Source organism: Sinocyclocheilus grahami, unplaced genomic scaffold (assembly GCF_001515645.1).
Source record: "Sinocyclocheilus grahami isolate Dianchi unplaced genomic scaffold, SAMN03320097.WGS_v1.1 scaffold466.1, whole genome shotgun sequence".
Lineage (NCBI taxonomy): Eukaryota > Metazoa > Chordata > Actinopteri > Cypriniformes > Cyprinidae > Sinocyclocheilus > Sinocyclocheilus grahami.
Genome location: NW_015505645.1, coordinates 990974 through 1010063, shown reverse-complemented (window position 1 = coordinate 1010063; position 19090 = coordinate 990974). Strand labels below are relative to the sequence as shown.

The window sequence follows — 19090 nt, the reverse complement described above, 5'->3', positions numbered from 1 at the left end:
CGTTCAGATGTACGAATATCATTACAATTTAAAATAAAATTTTTTGTATTTTAATATATTCTAAAATGTAACTTATTCCTGTGTTGGCAAAGCTGAACTTTCATCAGCCGTTACTACAGTCTTCAGTGTCACGTGATCCTTTAAAAAAAATCATTCTACACGGTAGTGTGCAAACTGTCCGAGACACTTAAAACCAACCAAGTGTTGTCCAGAAGTGGACAGAAACTGTAAGCAAGTGGGAAGTGGCAGCACAAGCAGCATCAACAGAGAGATGCAAACTTTTGTTTCTCTTCTGCGTGGGACACTCTCTCCAGCTGGCTGTCAGACTGCTGATGCTGCAAAACATTTTACATAAGTAAAACATTGACCTGCCAACAAGTTGGGTACTTTTCTGGACGACTACAGAAAGTTCAATAGTTCAGTGGAAATAAGAAATAAGGTTCATAGGTAGATGTTTTTAAATATAAATGCTTGGAGTCTTGATGTGATGTGTTTCTGGTGTTTCTCGGCCCTTATTGAGCCACGTGTTCTGGCCACCATAGATAAATTTCCAGCCTATCGTAAACTCCTGCCCCTCCTCCCCGGGGTCTGCGCTGTGCCTCTGACCTTGCTGGCTTGAGCTTAAATGAGGAAGGCAGAAAATAGCACATTAAACACAGAGCCCGTCCGTGTTTCCCTGGGCTCAGCTCGGCCATCCGACACCTGATCTCATGGGTTTCTCTGTGGAGGTGCAGATCTGTGCCCTGTACACATAACACACAAACACACACACAAGGCTTACAAACAGTCATCTGTGATTTACTTTTTCAAATACTTCAACTTCTAAACCCCTACCGATTCCCTGGAGCGAACGACGAAGGAAGAAATTGAGAAAAAGAGAGAGAGACTTGTCTGAGTGAGTGATAGGGAAGAGCGGGTGGTCATGGTGTATTTTTGTCATTTTGTAGATGTCTGTCTATTAGAGTGTTGTCTTCCATGTTGTTTGGTGTATTGGGGGCTGGTTCTGACCGTATGTGGACAAGTGAGATTAGCGGGCCAAGTGGAGCAAGAGGTTCTGTTCGTTCAGTCAGCCACTGTGATCTCATAAAACATCTATACTGATCTTAAACAATGGTATGAATGCAGAATGTTCTGTCATGCTTGTTAGTTAGCTCACAAACATGACTGGTCACTTTTGCAGATGCAAGTTGAATGTGTTCAGAGTTAGTTCATTGTTTTGTATCAAGTTTATGGGACAGTTTAGAATGTTCTTATGAGGAATTCGGCTTGGCAGTTTCTTTAATTGCATTTTTTATACAAAAGTTTTTAATTAACAGGGTTTCATGAACCGCTATTTAGAAAAAAAAATCAGTTGCTTTGTTGCTCTCTCTGACTGTTCTCAAAAATGAATACAGCCCAAAATGCAGCACATTGTACAAATAAATCACTCTGTTGATACTGTTTTTCCAATTGTAAGACTAAATCGGGAATCAGACTGAATAATTTAAGCCCCCCCCCCCCCCAACTGTTTACACGGCAAGACCATTCTTTATATTTTTCCATTGCTTAACCTTGTATTGATTGAACCGGACACGTACTGTTAAATTATATAATGGTGCCGTATCAGTTATTGGCCATCATAATAGAGATTTTTTTTCACTACTTAGCAGGATTGGTTGATTTTAGATTTATTGGCCGCTATTGCATATTTAATTGTGTGCTCATTTTCTCTGTTAATGCATTTTTACCATATTACCTTTGTTGTTGGCTAACGCATATTTCAAGTGAATCTTTAAAAACACAAATAATTGTAATATGTGGCACACCTTAAAATGAATATTATTTTTTTCAGTACTCTACATTATATTGTTGTGATGCCGAAGTGAACTAAACATTTTATACTTTGAGTTTTTGTTTTATTTGTTTAGATAATAAAATGTATATATTATAATATCTCCCATTTATCAGTGATCAGCCATAACTTGAGGACATTTTTTTATTTATTATTTTGGCCAGAATTTTAGCATCCAAGTCAACTTTTTTTGTAACTCTGCAGAAATTAAGTTTCATGCCCAAGTGAAAAAAGCCTTCCCTTTAGATTCAGGGAACTGTCTCTGCTTGTGTGTGTGTGTGTTTGCGTTAAATGCATAGAGTACATTTCCTTCTCAGTCTCTGTGAAAGTCACCTGCTAGTTCCACCTGTCGGAACAACTCGCGCACACACAACTTTGTAACCGGTACTCTCTCTCTCTCTCTCTCTCTGTGCATTTAAAAACACACACAAACAGTCTCTCTAACGTAATCCAAGACCACCATTCCATTGAAGTGGGGTTTTCCCCCACCCAGGTTTGTGAAGCAGCACACGTTATCACCTTATATGAACGTGTCGCTACATCTTGGAGATCTGTTTCTCTTTAATGTCTCAGAAGACCTCGCTGCAGACCTTCTGTTTAGTTTATTACACTTCAGACCTTTTGCTTAAGCGTCTCTTAATACCTCAAAACCTTCTTTTAAACTGACAGGATCAAGAAATCAGCCTGAACACAAATGGAAAATAACTGCAAGTGATTGAATCACCTGAGCCAAAATGACTGTCATTGTGAGTGTGTCTAACTTAAGCAATGGTACGGATGTTTTTTTTTTTTTTTCTAGATCTACATCTGCGTGTCCTCTGCTGTAGCAGTGCTGTTTTGCTCTGTCTTGGCTGCCCTGTTGTCTTTAGTGTTTCTTGCATTCTGCACCTTTGGATGTACAGGTTTAAATGTAATATTCTGTTTCATAGGATAAGTTGGATTCCTTGGATGTGTCGTGATTCTGTCTCTTTCCCTGAGGGTTGTGACCTGTAACACTGAATCACAGCAGTTTAGAATTGCAGTCTTGTGTGTCATTTGCATATGTTATTTTCTTAATTTATGTTGAAGACTTCATGATATCAAAATTTTAGTTCCATGACTGCATTGAGAATTGAGACTGCTTCTTGTATGCTGCACAGTATACATTTGTATACAATTAGTATGTGAGTAGGCGTTATGCAACAATGAATTTTAAAAACAGTTGTATGATACATTGTCATCACATGACCTCCATTGCATTGCATGTTTAATTCACTGGTGTCCAGTTATCATCTTAGAATTAAAGGTGATGTTAAAACTAAGCTTTTTTCCCCCCTTTGTCAAACACCAACTACCTGTTCAATAAGAAATACATCAACTCAGGAAAGGAAATTGCTCATCAGACAAGTTAATTGGGTGTTTTTATTGTCATTGTTGTAATGATGATGGTGATGGTTCAAAGGCTATCTGTTACTAGTGGGTCCACCACAGTAGATTTGCTTCTAAATCAGCGTTCTACCATCATGTGTGAAGTCATGTCAGCAAATTGGTTTTGAATTTGAACTCTGGGAAGTTTAGGTTTCTTGCCCTTTCCTGTGCTGCCCACTGATTAGTTTACATATCCAAGTCCTTTGCAGTTCTTGGATAATGGAAAACTGCCCATTGTGATGTTTGATGACTGACCTAGTGTGATCTTTATGTCCTCAAATGTTTCCACCTCTGATCATTATTTGAGATATGGCATCTTTTGTCTTGTCTGGCATGTGTTTACTGACTTTACACTCTACTATAATGAATCCCATTATTAGCTTTTCTCTCAGGCTGTATCTGAGTCAGATGGCATTTGAGTATATATGGAAGTACACCCTGAACCTTCTACTTAAGTGCTTTTGTGAACACACCCATCACAAAAGTGAATTTTCAGCATGGCATTTTTTAGCTTTTTCTCAAGTGTGTGTGTGTTTGTTTGTGCACAGACGTCTCTGCTCAGGAGCAGCCGGAGTTGTTCCTGAAGAAACTTCAGCAGTGTTGTGCTGTGTTTGATTTCATGGACACTCTGTCAGACCTGAAGATGAAAGAATACAAGCGCTCAACCCTCAACGAGCTCGTCGATTATGTTACAGTCAGCCGAGGATACCTCACAGAACAGGCCTACCCAGAGGTCGTCAAAATGGTGAGTGAAAACATGCATAGTCAACTCAATGTGCATAATCTCTCTGTGAGCCGGATTCATACATTTATACAAATGGTATAATGTGAATTTGTATTTCAATAATCAGTGTAACCTATCAGATGCACGGCTAGCTGTACATTGAATGATTTTAATACACGACGTGAAGGCAAGAACCACCTGACGCGAAGCTACAGCTCTTTAGCTCAGCATTCTGCTCGTTTCAGATCAGAAAGAGATGAAATAGTGTGGTAAGATCAAATTTATTTGAATTAATTATAACATTTAGCTACATTCATTAATTATGAGAGAGAGAGAGAGAGAGAGAGAGACACACACAGAGACAGACACAGAGAGAGAGACACAGAGAGAGAGACACAGAGAGAGAGACACAGAGAGAGAGACCACAGACAGAGAGACACAGACAGAGAGACACAGACACCTGTGTGAATTAGCCTACCTGCGTCTGTGCGTCTCTCCAGTCAGAGAGACAGACAGGTGACAGTTGCCTGTGTGAATTAGCCTACCTGCGTCTGTGCGTCTCTCCAGTAGGCTATTTAATCTATTAATAAAAGTCACGGGGCAGCATTCTCAAGAAGTTTGTGTCCTCCTGAATGTTTGTACACGTGCATGTATTTTGTTAAAAATGTATTTTATTCCTGATTACTCCAGTCTTCAGTGTCACATGATCCTTCATAAATCATTCTAATATGCCGATTTGCTGCTCAATAAACATTTCTTATCATTAATTAAATGTTAAAAGCGTTTTTGTTGAAACTCTGAATAGCTTTTTAAATTATGGTCGACTGATATGGTAGTATTTAGCGATCAAGATGGCCAATATAATTCTGATATACCCAAAGCAATTTATTAATTGCTAAAGAGATATACCAATACATAGGGGTCGGCGATATGGCAAAAATGTCATATCATATCATGATTTTTTTCAGGAAAATTAAAATTTTATCACGATTCTTTGTCATGATTCTTTTTGCAAATATTCTGAGGAGTACAGCCAAACTAATTTCCCTATTTTAAAAACAAAGACATTCAGGGCAAAGGGGTGAAGAACAAAATCTTTGTCATTATTTTATCTTTATTAAAAAATAAGAACAAAGATACATATAATATACAAATAAAACAAACAGTACTTTATTTTTCAGGTACAGTAGGTGTATTTAGAAGTAGCATTCAAGAAATTGAATGAACAAATATAAAAATAAAACACTATATACACTTTACTGTATAAATTATACATAGATTCTAATTAAAGCAACTGTTTTTAAGTTCTTCAGTCAAGAGCAGTGAGTGATTTCTATCTTTGTTTTGTTGTTTTATTAACATTAAAGGGATAGTTCACCCAAAAATGAAAAATCTGTCATCATTTGCTTGCTCTCAAGTTGTTTTAAACCTGAATGAGTTTCTCTCTTAGTCCAGTATTCAGGCGCTGTTTGACAGGCTTTTAGTGTGCATGTGCTTCAGGTGTACGCATTCAGAAGAAGTGCATGTCAGAACCGCACGCAAATTAAATGTTTAACCGGCAACGCTTTAAAGCACATGCAAGTAATGTACTTTTGTGATTGCAAATAAGAGCAGTGTCCCTGTGAGTGTAACCGCTGAGTTAACATTTGATGTGAATGTATGTCGCGTTGTACAGTATATTGAGACTGAGATGCCAGAACTGCAACTGATAGAATGTGCGCTGTAGCACGATACTATGATATTTCTTCAAGAGCAGATCGTGGAGACATTTTTATCGTCCACGCTCAATAATCGTGATATCGCACACACCTACCAATATGCAAAAGTGCTCAAATTAAATGAACATACATTTCATGCAAAAATAAATAAATAAAATCTAAAATAATGTTTACCTAAAACAGCTTTTAAACACGCACTCCAACCAGGGGTGCATACCAAAAGCAACTATGTTCTAAGTTCCGTCGTTACCAATAGAATTGACCACCATAGTTAGCTAACAATGCTTTTGGGAAACACACCTCAGGTTGACTGCTACATTACAAACTTGTGAACCCTGATTCCCAGAAGTTGCATAAAGTCAATCTGATGGGAGCTTGTACTTTTAAGAAAGCTTGTTTTTTTTGTTTGTGTGTGTGAAATATGGATCAGACGGTCAGTGAGTGGTCTGTAATTTTTAATTCAGTAATTTTTATGGTTGTTACGTCTCTTTTTTTTTTCTTTTTCTTTTTTTCTTCAGGTGTCCTATAATATATTCCGAACTCTTCCGCCCAGTGACAGTAATGAGTTTGACCCAGAGGAGGATGAACCCACTCTAGAGGCTTCATGGCCACATTTACAGGTGAGTGTGTGTGTAATTGGTGCTGGTTCTTGAGAATATTGTTTTGTACTCTGGTCCCTCTCTCCTTGTGTAGAGCTCCTGTCTGTTTTATTTGTTTCAGCATGTTTGTCTGTGTGTGTGTGTATTTTCGAGGGTTTGTACACACAGTCTGACCCTCTCTGTGTGTGTATACTCACTGTATGCTTCCAGGACTCCTTTAGAAATGAGATGCATATCTCAAGGAGAATCTTCCTGGTAAAACTTTTCTCTTTTGTTTCGTTATAAATCCCTGCTTTCGTCGTCTTCATCTAAAAAAAAAAAAAAAAAAAAAAAAGAAAAGGAAAAAAAAAATTCCAATAATGAAAGCCACATTCCCAGACATGTGAACCTGTTTTATAATGGCAATGACCCCTGGTGGCAGTAGCAGTGTGTTCTGTGACTGTGACCTCAACTTAACCATGACCTTTGACCTTTCTTTGCATGCATGCTGAGTTCAAAGAACTCCACCAAATAACACAAACTCTCTCTCTCGTTCTTTTCTCTTCTCAGCTGGTGTATGAGTTCTTCATTCGTTTTTTGGAGAGCCAGGAGTTTCAACCCAGCATTGCCAAAAAGTACATAGACCAGAAATTTGTCTTACAGGTGAGGGTGTTCTTTTAAAAATCTCCTCAGTCCCTTCTTTTTTCACTAGTGTTTGCTCATCATCGTTTTCCCCCTCATTTTTATGTGCCGTCCATCTGTTGTCCTATCAGCTGCTGGAGTTGTTTGACAGCGAGGACCCACGGGAGAGAGATTACCTGAAGACAGTCTTACACAGAATCTACGGAAAATTCCTGGGACTAAGAGCTTTTATACGAAAACAGATTAATAATATTTTTCTACGGTGGGGGATATGACAGTTTACATAATATTAATGCACATCCAAGAAAGAAGTGCAAGCATTCATATCTCTTTCTCATTCTTAGTTTTGTTTATGAAACTGAGCACTTCAATGGAGTCGCAGAATTGCTGGAGATTTTGGGAAGGTGAGTTGTACTTGTTGAAAGTCACAATGTAATTTTCTTAACTGCTAAACTTACATACATGGCCATTTATGTGTGAGATATATATATTATCTACAGGACTACAGTTACTCTATTGATTACATGATTACATATTATTCACACAATAGCAATCAATTATTAATAATTTCTGGACTCTCCCTCATTCTTCTGTTTCATCTCTTAAATGTTCCTTTCTAAAATAGCTTACCACTTATATATGCTCAGAAAGTCTTTCAGTTTTGTGGTCATTCACACGAAGACTAGTCACTAGTTGGGTGGCTATAATTACACAGAAAATTGAGTGACCACACAGCATTTGACCACTAGATTTACATAAAATCATTTGAGTTTTAAGAAGTGTTTTCTCAGCATTTCAACGTTGCATAAACTACTGATGAACACATTCATTTTTATTTAATGTATCACCCAGTGGGTTATCTAACCATGTGTTTTTGGAAGGCTTTTGTCTTTCAAACACATTAAAATGCACAAATTCACATTTCTTATTTACATGCAGTGCAGAGATTCACAGGCTTTTTTTTTGTCAGCTACACCTCTTTCAGCTAATATATGTGACCCTGGACCACAAAACCAGTCTTAAGTCGCTTGGGTATATTTTTAGCAGTAGCCAAAAAAAATTGTATGGGTCAAAATTATCGATTTTTCTTTTATGCCAAAAATCATTAGGATATTAAGTAAAGATCATGTTCCATGAAGATATTTTGTAAATTTCCTACTCGTAAATATATTAAAACTTAATTTTTGATTAGTAATATGCATTGCTAAGAACTTCATTTGGACAACTTTTAAAGACGATTTTCTCAATATTTAGATTTTTTTGCACCCTCAGATTCCAGATTTTCAAATAGTTTTATCTCGACCAAATATTGTCTTATCCTAACAAACCATACATCAACGGAAAGCTTATTTATTCAGCTTTCAGATGATGTATAAATCTCAATTTCGAGAAATTGACCCTTATGACTGGTTTTGTGGTCCAACATATTTACTTGAAGTACCCCTGAGATTTTAAGGTCATAAGTTAATAATTAAGTATCACATTTGCATGTTCATGGTTCTCTGACATTGGTTAATGATCACATGACATGCAGGTAAACAAATAAAATATTGTTTTATTTTGATTGTTATTTTAAAATGATTTATTTTAATTTAATATATTTATGATTGAATTAATTATTTGCTTTTCATTAAACCCACAAACCCCCTGCAGTTCCTTCACAAACCCCAGTTTAGGAAACCTTGACGTAATGTAATGTTTAATGCCCTTCATGTTGTCAGTAACAACGAATGGAATACGTTCTTTTTCTTTGCATTTTTATATCAATTTGGTACAAGATTTCCTATTTAAATCAATTTGATAAACGAGTTAGGTGAAAAGTAATCTAAGAATAATCTGATTATATTACCTAAAATGTGTAATGGATTGTTACTAACTAAATTTTTTGTCCTTTAATTTGGAATCAGTAAAGGGCTACAATTTGTAAGTAATCTACCCATCTCTGTCTATCAGTATGTTCCACAAATTAAGGTTTGATTTTAATTTTTTTCCGGACGCGACAGTTGTCAATTTGTCATGCTGCGCCGCAACAGCTAGAGGCTGTTTACTCTGGATGCGACAAAGCGACCATTGCAAATCATTTGAACTTTGCGTCAGTACATCATAAATAGAATGAGGCAGCAGTTTACTGTCGGGGATTTGTCGCATCCAGTGTAGACAGCATCACTAATTATAATAGGTTCGTGGCCGGTGTAGACACGGTGTTAGAGTTGTATGGGCAAATAGCACTGTCATTGACATGACCAATGAAATCTTTAGTAATGGCAGGGCAGGGTTTGCGCTTGACAAAAAAAGTCATGCCATTCACACACCCCAAGTTTGCTATTTACATAATTTCAGTCACTTAACATAATTGTATAATTGCAATTAATTAACAGTTGGGATTTTCTTTTACATAAAATGTGAGTTATTCTTGATCATCTAAACATTCTTAAAGGTTCTTCCGAAAATAAAAATAGTTTTTATTCACCTTCATGGTATTATATGACAAGCGCATTTGTATCCATACAGAAAAAACATACAGTTTCCACGGGCTGTAAAGCACCATAAAAAACAGTGTCCATATTTGTACAGTATTACACATCTTGACATCCACTGCAGCTTTTGTCGTGCTTCTAAAACTGATGATTTAATGAAACTAAGTTTTGCATTGTTCTGAATGTGGCGATAAATTCAGGGTTGAGCAATCCCAGAATGCTGTTAGTGAAAGTTTTGTTTGTCTCCTGTCAGCATCATCAATGGCTTCGCTCTGCCGCTGAAGGCCGAGCACAAACAGTTTCTGGTGAAAGTTTTGATTCCTCTTCACACCGTCAGAAGCCTCTCACTTTTCCATGCACAGGTACTGCCTGTGTTAAAACATTCAGATGAGAATTATGTGTTCACTTCCTGTTTATCCTGTCAGTGACATTACTGTTGTTTTTGCAGCTGGCGTATTGTATTGTACAGTTCCTAGAAAAAGACCCTGCATTAACAGAACCAGTGAGTGCAGCCTTTCACTAATCATCGCTCTCTTTTTTTTGTCCATTTATTTAATCAGTGTCATGTTTTTTCCTCTTCTAACAGGTTATCAGAGGTCTGCTGAAATTCTGGCCTAAAACCTGTAGTCAGAAAGAGGTGAGAGAGATGCAGTCTCCTGAATAGAGCTTATTCACAGCATGTGGTTGATCAGTCATGATTTCAGGGCAGTATTGATGACGATGTAGGATGGATTCACTGATGTTCTATATCTGCTTCTCTGATTGTCTGCATTGATGTGTGTGTAGGTCATGTTCCTAGGTGAGTTGGAGGAGATTCTGGATGTGATTGAGCCCACACAGTTTGTGAAGATCCTGGACCCTCTCTTCAAACAGATCTCCAAATGTGTCTCCAGCCCTCATTTTCAGGTCTGCACAAATCCACTCTAGTCTAAGACTGAATCAGACTCGGCCCAAGTATATTTATGCTGCCAGAATAAACAATTTTTAGTTTTTATGAGTCATGAAACCCTCTTATTTCAGGACAGGCCAGTTCTCACCACAATTTAGCGCTTTAAGGGAAACCGCTTACAAATGCATGCAGCAATTGACAATTCAAAATCAATATACATCATATTATGAGCTTAGAAAGCACTCAAATTGTGTGTATGTGTGTCCAGGTGGCTGAGAGAGTTCTGTACTACTGGAATAATGAGTACATCATGAGTCTGATTGAGGAGAACTCCAATGTGATTCTGCACCACATATAAACCGAAATACAGTATGATAAGCAGAATCCAGTTTTCTTAACAAAGACGAAGCTGCATGCATATAAACAAGATCACCATAATCAATAACACATAAAAAATTATAGTTTTTTCTAACCTTATAGGGAAAGCAATTTTTGAAGCAATAAAGGAACCCCAATTTTGGCCAGATTCTTCAGCAAGTTGTCAATGTGGATGTTAAAAGCTAGGTTTTCATCCAACCATATGGTTAAATATTTATAATTTATTATTTCAATTTCAGTGCCATCTAAAGTTGAAATTGCCAAACCTGTTTTTAGAATAAGTATGACTAAAAATCATGTACCTTGTCTTTTTTTTTATTATTTAAAAACAACTTGAATTTTAACAACGAATGTTACATTAATAAAACGCCTTTTGTAGATTCAGTAGAGCTTGATGCTGCACAATAAATAATTGTATCATCGGCATACAGATGTATATTAGCGGAGTCCACACCAAAGCCATTGATAAAATGTAAACAAAATAGGAGATAAAATGGATCCTTGAGGAACTCCTTTTTTAACTTTGAGAAAAGGAGAATTGTAATTTTCTAAACTTACACATTGGGTGCGTTCAGAAAGGTAGTCATCAAACCATTTTAGAGCAGCTTCACTAATACCTATAGACCTAAGTTTCTGTAGCAATAAATTATGCCAACGCCAAAGGAATCAAAGGCTTTCGAAAAGTCAATATATAATGCTGCACAGGACTTTTTGCTATCTATAAGGTAATTTGTAACTAACAGAGATGCAGTTATGGTACTAAAACCTGATTGGTAATCATTAAGGACATTATTATCCATTAAAAATATTTAATTAGTCATTTATCAATAATTGAAATATTTAAGCTAAAATAAGATGATAATTATTAGGATCAGAAGGATATCCACTTTTTAGTAATGAAACAACTGTCGCCGACTTCCACGTTTTCGGTATAGTATTTGAAATTAAACTTAAATTATAGTATTTGAAATTAAACTTAAATAAAAAATCGAAGCTATTGGCTCTGCCACAACACCATCAGCAATTTTTTTTTTTTTTAAATCAGGTTAAATTTTTATCAACTCCTGCTGATTTTTAATGTCTAATTTCACTAAAGCATTGTAACCCTGAGATGTTGTAATGGGAGAGAAATTAAATACTTTCCTAGGACAATGTTCATCATAACCAAAAGATTCTTGGGACTTTAACTGATAAACTTGATGCTGAGGTAAATGTAACTAGCTTCCAAAGTTTTGTAGGATTATTTAAATTTTCACTGACCACGGATCACGTTTCGCATTTTTTATTGATTTATTACAGATATTTCGTAATGCTCTATAATAACTCCAATCTATTAAATCATTTGATTTCTTCGCCTTGGCCCAGGCAACATTTCTCTGATTAATAAGGGTAGAGAGAGCATCACTGAACCAAGGATTGTCTTTGCCATCCTAAAACATTTATGAGGAGAGCATGCTTATCACATATTGTTAGAAAGATCTTTTTAAAATAACCCCAAGCTAAGTTTACGTCTGGCATACACAAAATAAAACCCAGATCACTGTTATAAAGATCATACATAAAAGCATGTTCGCTAGAATGCTTAAAAAATCGTTTATAAATAAAACCCGATGAACTCTTAGGAATCTTACAATTTCTCACAGACAACTGCACAGTGATCACTAATGTCATTACAAAAGACACCAACTGCAATAAACGTATGAGATGCATTAGTTAAAATGAAGTCCAGTAAAGTTGATTTACCCAAGTCCTTTTGATTAATTTAGTTTAGCTTAGATTAGTTGGTGAATTAATCAGTTGAACCAAACAAAGTGTCACAAATATCTTTAAATGGGTCTGATAGTAGAAAAAGCCAGTCCCAATTCAATTCAAAACTTGCATAATAGGACCCCTTTAAATTGTAATAATATTTCAGGATATGTTTTTACTGTATTTTTTTATCATATAAATGCAGTCTCGGTGAGCATAAGAGACTTCTTTCAAAAACATAAAAAAACTTTACTGTGCTCAAACCTTTGAACAGTAGTGTACTTTCACAGCTTCCATGTAAACATTTAGTATATTTGTATGTGATCAACACAACACTGTCCTCACTGTCCAGCATTAACTGGATTAATCATTTCCTGTCCAATCATGCTTAAATGGTCTAATTCTTTCTCTTTTTCCGCTTTCAGGGCCATAGTAGCTTTAGTCTATAATGTTCTGAAGGCCTTCATGGAAATGAACAGCACTTTGTTTGATGAACTCACGTCCACTTACAAGTCAGATCGTCAGAAGTGAGCTGGGTTTTTTTTTTTTTTTTTTTAATTCATTACTTTTGTGACATTTTCATGCTGCTTATACATGCAGTGTTAAACATACCTCACCTTTATTTGCATTTTTGTTCCATCTGTCATTCCTCAGAGAGAAGAAAAAAGAGAAGGAGAGAGAGGAGCTGTGGAAGAGGTTGGAGGACCTGGAGTTAAAGAGAAGCCTCCAGAGCGACGGGATTATTCCCACTTAACGACGCGCCTCTCCTGGACCGCTTTTTTCCAACGCCACCACCATGTGCTCGGGAACGTTGGCCACATTTGTTTTCCTTTCTGTATTTGTGCGATTTACTTTACCGTAGATTCACCTCGTCAGTCTCATTATTTCAAAAGCACTGTAAATACGTTTATTTTATCTTCTTTTTTTCCCCCTTAAAAATATTATGCCGAAAAAGAACGTGACTAGAAAAGGAAATAAAAAAATTAAAATAAGCAACAAAAAAAACAAGAGAAACCCGCACTGGATGGGGAAGGATTTTGAACAGACAGTAGGACTGAAATGAATGACTGCTGTAAAGAAAATCAAACAAACAGAGAATCTGAACCCACCGATCTGACATACCTCGGCCATCATTACTGAACAACACCAGCTCAATTCTCTCTCTCTCTCTTTCCTCACTTGCCCCCTCTCTATGTCCCTTACTCTCTTTATGTCTCTGAATTGGATCAACATTCGCCACCTGTGTGTCCTGAATATCTGAAACCAGAATCGTCTACCCTTGACCTTTGATTATCTGTTAACATCTGGATGAACGCAGCAGGTCTGGATTGTAGACGTCTTAAGGGGATGCAGAGGACACTATGCAGTATCCATCAAAGAAGAGGAAGTCATGAATACTCACCAGCTCTTGCTTTTCCCCCCTTTTCGTTCTTTTTATGTCCAAATGTGCCGCCCGGTACACTCGTTTGGACTCTTTAGCACCAGTCTGGTACTGGTACCAGAAAATGGGACACACACACACATCTGAGCGGGTGTCCAGATTTTCAGCAGCAAAACCGGAGATGCTTGTCATGAGAAATCGAACTGCACGTGCACACACACATTCTGCATTCGAGTGTGTGAGGGAGTTTCTTACAGTGTTAAGTACCTGTATACTGTATCTGAATGCAGTACTTTGATACTCTGTATCTAGTAGAGCCTTTAGCATATTTTTTTTAGGAGAATCCAGTATATGATGAGGAAAGATTGAACATAGCCTCTTGGTTTTTTTTTTTCTTTCTTTCTCGGGTTTCACTTGTTTTGGGTTTATTTAAAAAAAAGTTTTGTCTGGAATAGTTTTTCTTTTTTCTTTTGACCAAGTGGAATTTGTTCTTTCTTTTCCTTTTTTTACTTAGTTGCTGATTGGGGGGAGTGAGAGGGGGATTGTGGAGGACTGATGCTGTGGTGAGCTTTGTCAGAATTGAACCTGAGCTTTAGAAAGCCCCAGACATCAAACGATTACAAAAGTTAAAAAGGGTCGGATAAATACAAATGTTTAATTATTTTAAAAAATAAAGAGATATTAAATTAAACTTGTTTTGTGATAGATGAAATGCACATTTGCCTTATTTGTGGCACGGATGATAAAAGCGTAAAAGAAAAGGTATCTGTATTGACCACCAAAGCCATGTGAAAACACTTTTTACATAGGCCATTATTGCAGCTTGAAGTTGTGAAATGGTTCATATTCACAACTTGTTCCATTTTTTTTTAAGTGGTAAAACAATAATTTTCATGACCTTTTGTTCTATTAACTGTTCCATCCTTTTAAAGTGGATCTTTTCAGCTTCACAAAACCGGTCTGAAATTGACCACTATGAATACAATTTTGTTGCACAATCTTTGTAATGGTTTTTCAAAATTTCTCCTTTTGTTTTCTGCAGGGTAAACACACTGCATAGCTTGAATTTAGAATGACTAGAGGGTGAATAAATAAGTGTATGTTCGTTTTCAGTTGACCCCTTTTACTTTAAATCAGTGTGACTGACCAATTGTTTATAGGACCATGTGTAGTGTGTTTGTAAATTCAGTATTACTCTCTTTCCAGCCCTTTACTCACCAAATTCTTCCACAAGAGTGCAGCAGAGCTCAACATTAAAAATTTTCAAACCAGCCAACAACAATACTTTTGCTTTTGTAGAAAACATTGGATGTACATTATAAACTCTTTTCAACCATTGTGCAAGTAGTCTTTTGATGCAGGTCCATCATGTTTTTCCTAATGGTTTGCATGCTAAATTATGAGCTTGTAGGATTTGGCAGGATTTTTCCTGAAATGTTAAAGGATTCAGGGCTTCTCTGAAATTGGCAGGGATACAGTATATGTACTTAAGACACATATGCATGCTTTATTCTTTCAGTTTGAGCATTAACCTGTCAGATAGTAGGAAGGAGAGGAAAGGATAGGAAGGAAGGGTGTACTTGGGTGACTGCTTACTTTAATTAGCATCACTCCTGGAAGCATAGCAGTACTTTTTAGGAAAAATAAAAATGTTCTTAAAGGGACAGTTCATTCAGAAATTAAAATTATTTCACCCTCAGAATCAAAACCTGTTTTTTTTAAGGGGGTATAGGCTTGGAACAAAATGAAAGCAAATAAATAATAATAGAATTTTTATTATTTATTGTCATTTATTATCTTTAAATTCTCCTCTAAAAGTCAAATAGCCTCCAGTGATTATAATACCCTCTAATATGGATCCTCAGTAAATGGACGGGACATGTACCGCTTAGTTCAGAAAATGCACCTCTTACGTTAGTGTCTGCATTGACACTAATGGACTCCTCTTTTGGGTGTTTAAAGGGATAGTTCACCCAAAAATGAAAATTACCCCATAATTTACTCACCCTCAAGCCATCCTCCTAGGTGTATATGACTTTATTCTTTCAGATGACTACAAAGGGAGTTATATTTAATAATAAATTAAGAAAGGCCTCCTGAAGCGAATCGATGCGTTTTTGTATGAAAAATATCCATATTTAAAACTTTATAAACCGTAATCTCTAGCTTCCACTAACTGGTACCCGCGTTCACGAGAGAGTGGCGATTCAGCGGATGACATAGGCGTAGCGTAAGCTCCAGTGAGAACAGCTGAGTCGCGAGGGGGCCTAAGCCCCTTATGTTTTTGAAGATGGAACATGTTTCACTTACCAAATAAAATGTTTAATAACTTTAACTTGTTCTCCAAGTATTAGCAATCCAGAAAACCAAATGCAGTTTACCCTGCTGTCTGTAGTAGATTACCTCTTACCTTACAGAGCAATCCAAAAGACCTAAAAAGTCAGTCTCTGCGAGGAATAAATTTAGCAGCACGCATGTGATGCAGTTTGGCAATGTGTGTGAGCCTGTTTACAAATCTGTTGTTAAACAAAGAGAACATTTAATGAAATGTTTTAGTCCAAATTCACTTAATAACATCAGTCGAGTGTTGGAAATAACTTCCTTTTGTGATTTGACGTGGTTTCATATCAGGGATGAGGCAGAAATCATGCTATTTTATAGTATTCTACAGTGATAGAGTTGATTAACATTGCATTATAAATATTCTTTATTATAATACTGCCCCAGATGGCTTGAAGAACATGGATAAACTATATATTGTCGCAATCGTATGTACTGACATGTTTCTGTACTGAACATTACATTACATGTGTGTACTTACTAATGCTCACAACACCCTATTTTGGGTAAAAAATAGGAAAAATAACACGTTCGCTAAAGAAATTGCAAGTAATCATCCATATCCATACATTTTTCTCCAGTGTAGAGAAGTGTACAGGAGTTGTTTTATCTCTCAATGAATGCATAAGATTTCCTGACAAAAATTAAGAAATTACTGTCACAGATTTTTTTTTTTATCATAATTGAATATTTTATAATAAAGCCTTTCTAAAGGTTGATAGTTATGGCTCCCTGCATGTTAACAGGTCACCCTGCAGTTTTCTGTAAAATACAATGATGGAATAATTACTATATTTATTCTTAAATACTCTGTTTTGTATATAATAGTGAAACAGTGTTATTACAATAGTGATATTTCTTATTTTGTTTAATGTTTTAAGCAGTGATTAACTGCACTAGTTGTGGTTGTTTTTAGCCCTTGTTTTATGTTTAAATAGCCAGATCGCCATCTCAGGGGATCACCATTTCTTTTTCTCAGGGGCTCTCTGACCCTAGCAACACCCCTGGGTGAGAATATATTAGTCTCGCGAGAACCAAGTTTTGTTTACAGGAGCAAAGGAAGCAAAGTTTCCTTTGTTTAGCAAAGTCTCCTCTTGGCTTATATCGCAATCCAAAAACATTTTTCTTTACAAATCCTCGTTTTTTTACTTCTAATTCATGACCTGTGTTTTATTTTGCTCTGTCCTCTGCGCTTCCACGTTCGTCACTTCTCACCGGAGCTTACGCTTTGACTGGAACGCCACAAATGGCACACTTACCCCTTGTCCAAATACCCGCACTTGCGGTCTTTGCACTTGACCACTTGACTAATTATGACGTATTTCCTGTATTTGTTCCAAGTGTTCAAGCGAGCATAAAGACCACAAGTGTGTGTAGATCTGTTCGTTACCTGATGGGTCACACTTATAATGTAAAAATGCAAGTGTTTACAGAGCTTTATTTTTATTTTCAATACTTTGCATTTTAAAATCAACTTCTAAATGTCTGTTCAGTAATCCCTATAAAAGATGACACAATTTTGTGGTGCTTCTAAGTGATAAAAAGCAGTTGCAAATGTTGTACAAAATAATTATCGCCACTACTCATTTGCACCAATAAAACGTGCAACTCTTTGTTTTACTACCAAAGTATATGTAATATCTAACTATTATTAATATTTAACATATATTGGAAAGGTTTCCGTGACCTCTCGCGAGATCTCGGCAAAAAGTCTCACGATTTATTTCCACAACATGATGCATGATGGGATACACTACGCACTAGGGTGAGCTCCGCAGCAGACTTCTACCCGACAGTCAAAGCGGCATTATGTCTTGAAAGTGCGGACTCAGAGGAAGACCGCGAGGGTTTAGTGTGCCATTTGGGACAAGGCCTTATTCGAGATATTGTGGATTTAGTGTGCCATTTTTAAAACCTGGGACAGTCTTGTGCACTTACTTCCTGTTGCCCGCACGCGCTCTCAAGTGGCCAAGACCACAACTGTGGGTATTTGGACAAGGGGTTCATGTGTACTTGCAGTCTTGCAGACTTACAATGGCCGCCACGTGCACGTGTCCGTTAAGTCCACGAGACCGTAGGGTGTCCATGTCCCATTCGTCATTTTAGCTTTCAGAAAAGTGCTCGCGAGCTCCCCCTTTGCAGGCGCTATGCACTCCGATGTGCACTTCTGCCGAGCCTGCACTGGGGCGAGTTCCGCAGCAGACATCTACCTGACAGAAGAGAGATCGGCCCTGTCCCAAATCTCACCCTAACTCGCGGTGTTCCTCTGACATGAAAGTGGGGACTCAGAGGAATTTTTACCGGAGGCCTAGAGTGAGTGGAGGGCGGCGGGCTAGAGTGAGCGGAGGCCGGCTTGAGTGAGCAAAGGCGGGCGGGCTTGAGAACGGCGCGGCCGGCAGATTCGACGAAGGAGCGTCCGGCAGGCTAGCGGCAACCACATGTGACGACCCTGGGCTGGACTCCGCTTCGTCCACACAAAGTAGTTTCACAACGAAACACACAGCGCCTTCACGACATGGCGGCGGCGGTAACAACAATACTACAGCGAGAATAAAAGTTATTTGCGTAAACATTTGGGTGGCGTTATGCAAATCTTCCCATATCGTGACGTAGACGTGGGGGCGTGTTAGAACGAGCCGTTTTAGGTCGACGTGGTTGACTCTTAACTTTTATAAAGAATATCTCTTTGGATTTGAGACTTTAGTCTTCGCAACTTTACAGATCTTCTTTATGCACCAAGAGCTTGTAACACTCCAAAGAGAAAGGACAAATTTAAATCGCATCATATGACCCCTTTAAATATGGATATTTTTCTTACAAAAACGCATCGATTTGCTTCAGGAGGCCTTTATTAACCCCTCGGAGCTGTGTGGGACACTTTTTATGATGGATAGATGCAGTTAACTGAATTCACTGCCATTTATAAAGCTTGGAAGAGCCAGGACATTTTTAAATATAACCCCGATTATATGCCTC

The 19090-nt window shown here is 37.3% G+C and overlaps 1 protein-coding gene across 3 annotated transcripts in view; it reads left to right on the top strand.

The window, feature by feature from the left end:
* The window catches only part of LOC107553227 (serine/threonine-protein phosphatase 2A 56 kDa regulatory subunit epsilon isoform), a 32685-nt gene extending 21911 nt beyond the window's left edge, over window positions 1-10774 (top strand). For 2 of the 3 annotated variants that reach the window (XM_016235393.1, XM_016235392.1), the window contains exons 4-13: window positions 3787-3983; window positions 6199-6300; window positions 6829-6921; window positions 7032-7162; window positions 7245-7304; window positions 9631-9739; window positions 9826-9879; window positions 9964-10014; window positions 10164-10283; window positions 10535-10774. In XM_016235393.1, the coding sequence (XP_016090879.1) occupies window positions 3787-3983; window positions 6199-6300; window positions 6829-6921; window positions 7032-7162; window positions 7245-7304; window positions 9631-9739; window positions 9826-9879; window positions 9964-10014; window positions 10164-10283; window positions 10535-10624 (1007 nt within the window). In that variant the 3' untranslated portion in view covers window positions 10625-10774. Of the gene's footprint in view, window positions 1-2369; window positions 2603-3786; window positions 3984-6198; window positions 6301-6828; window positions 6922-7031; window positions 7163-7244; window positions 7305-9630; window positions 9740-9825; window positions 9880-9963; window positions 10015-10163; window positions 10284-10534 lie in introns of those variants that run through there. The other variant, XM_016235394.1, reaches the window with a different exon arrangement.
* Window positions 10775-19090: the final 8316 nt, after the last annotated feature.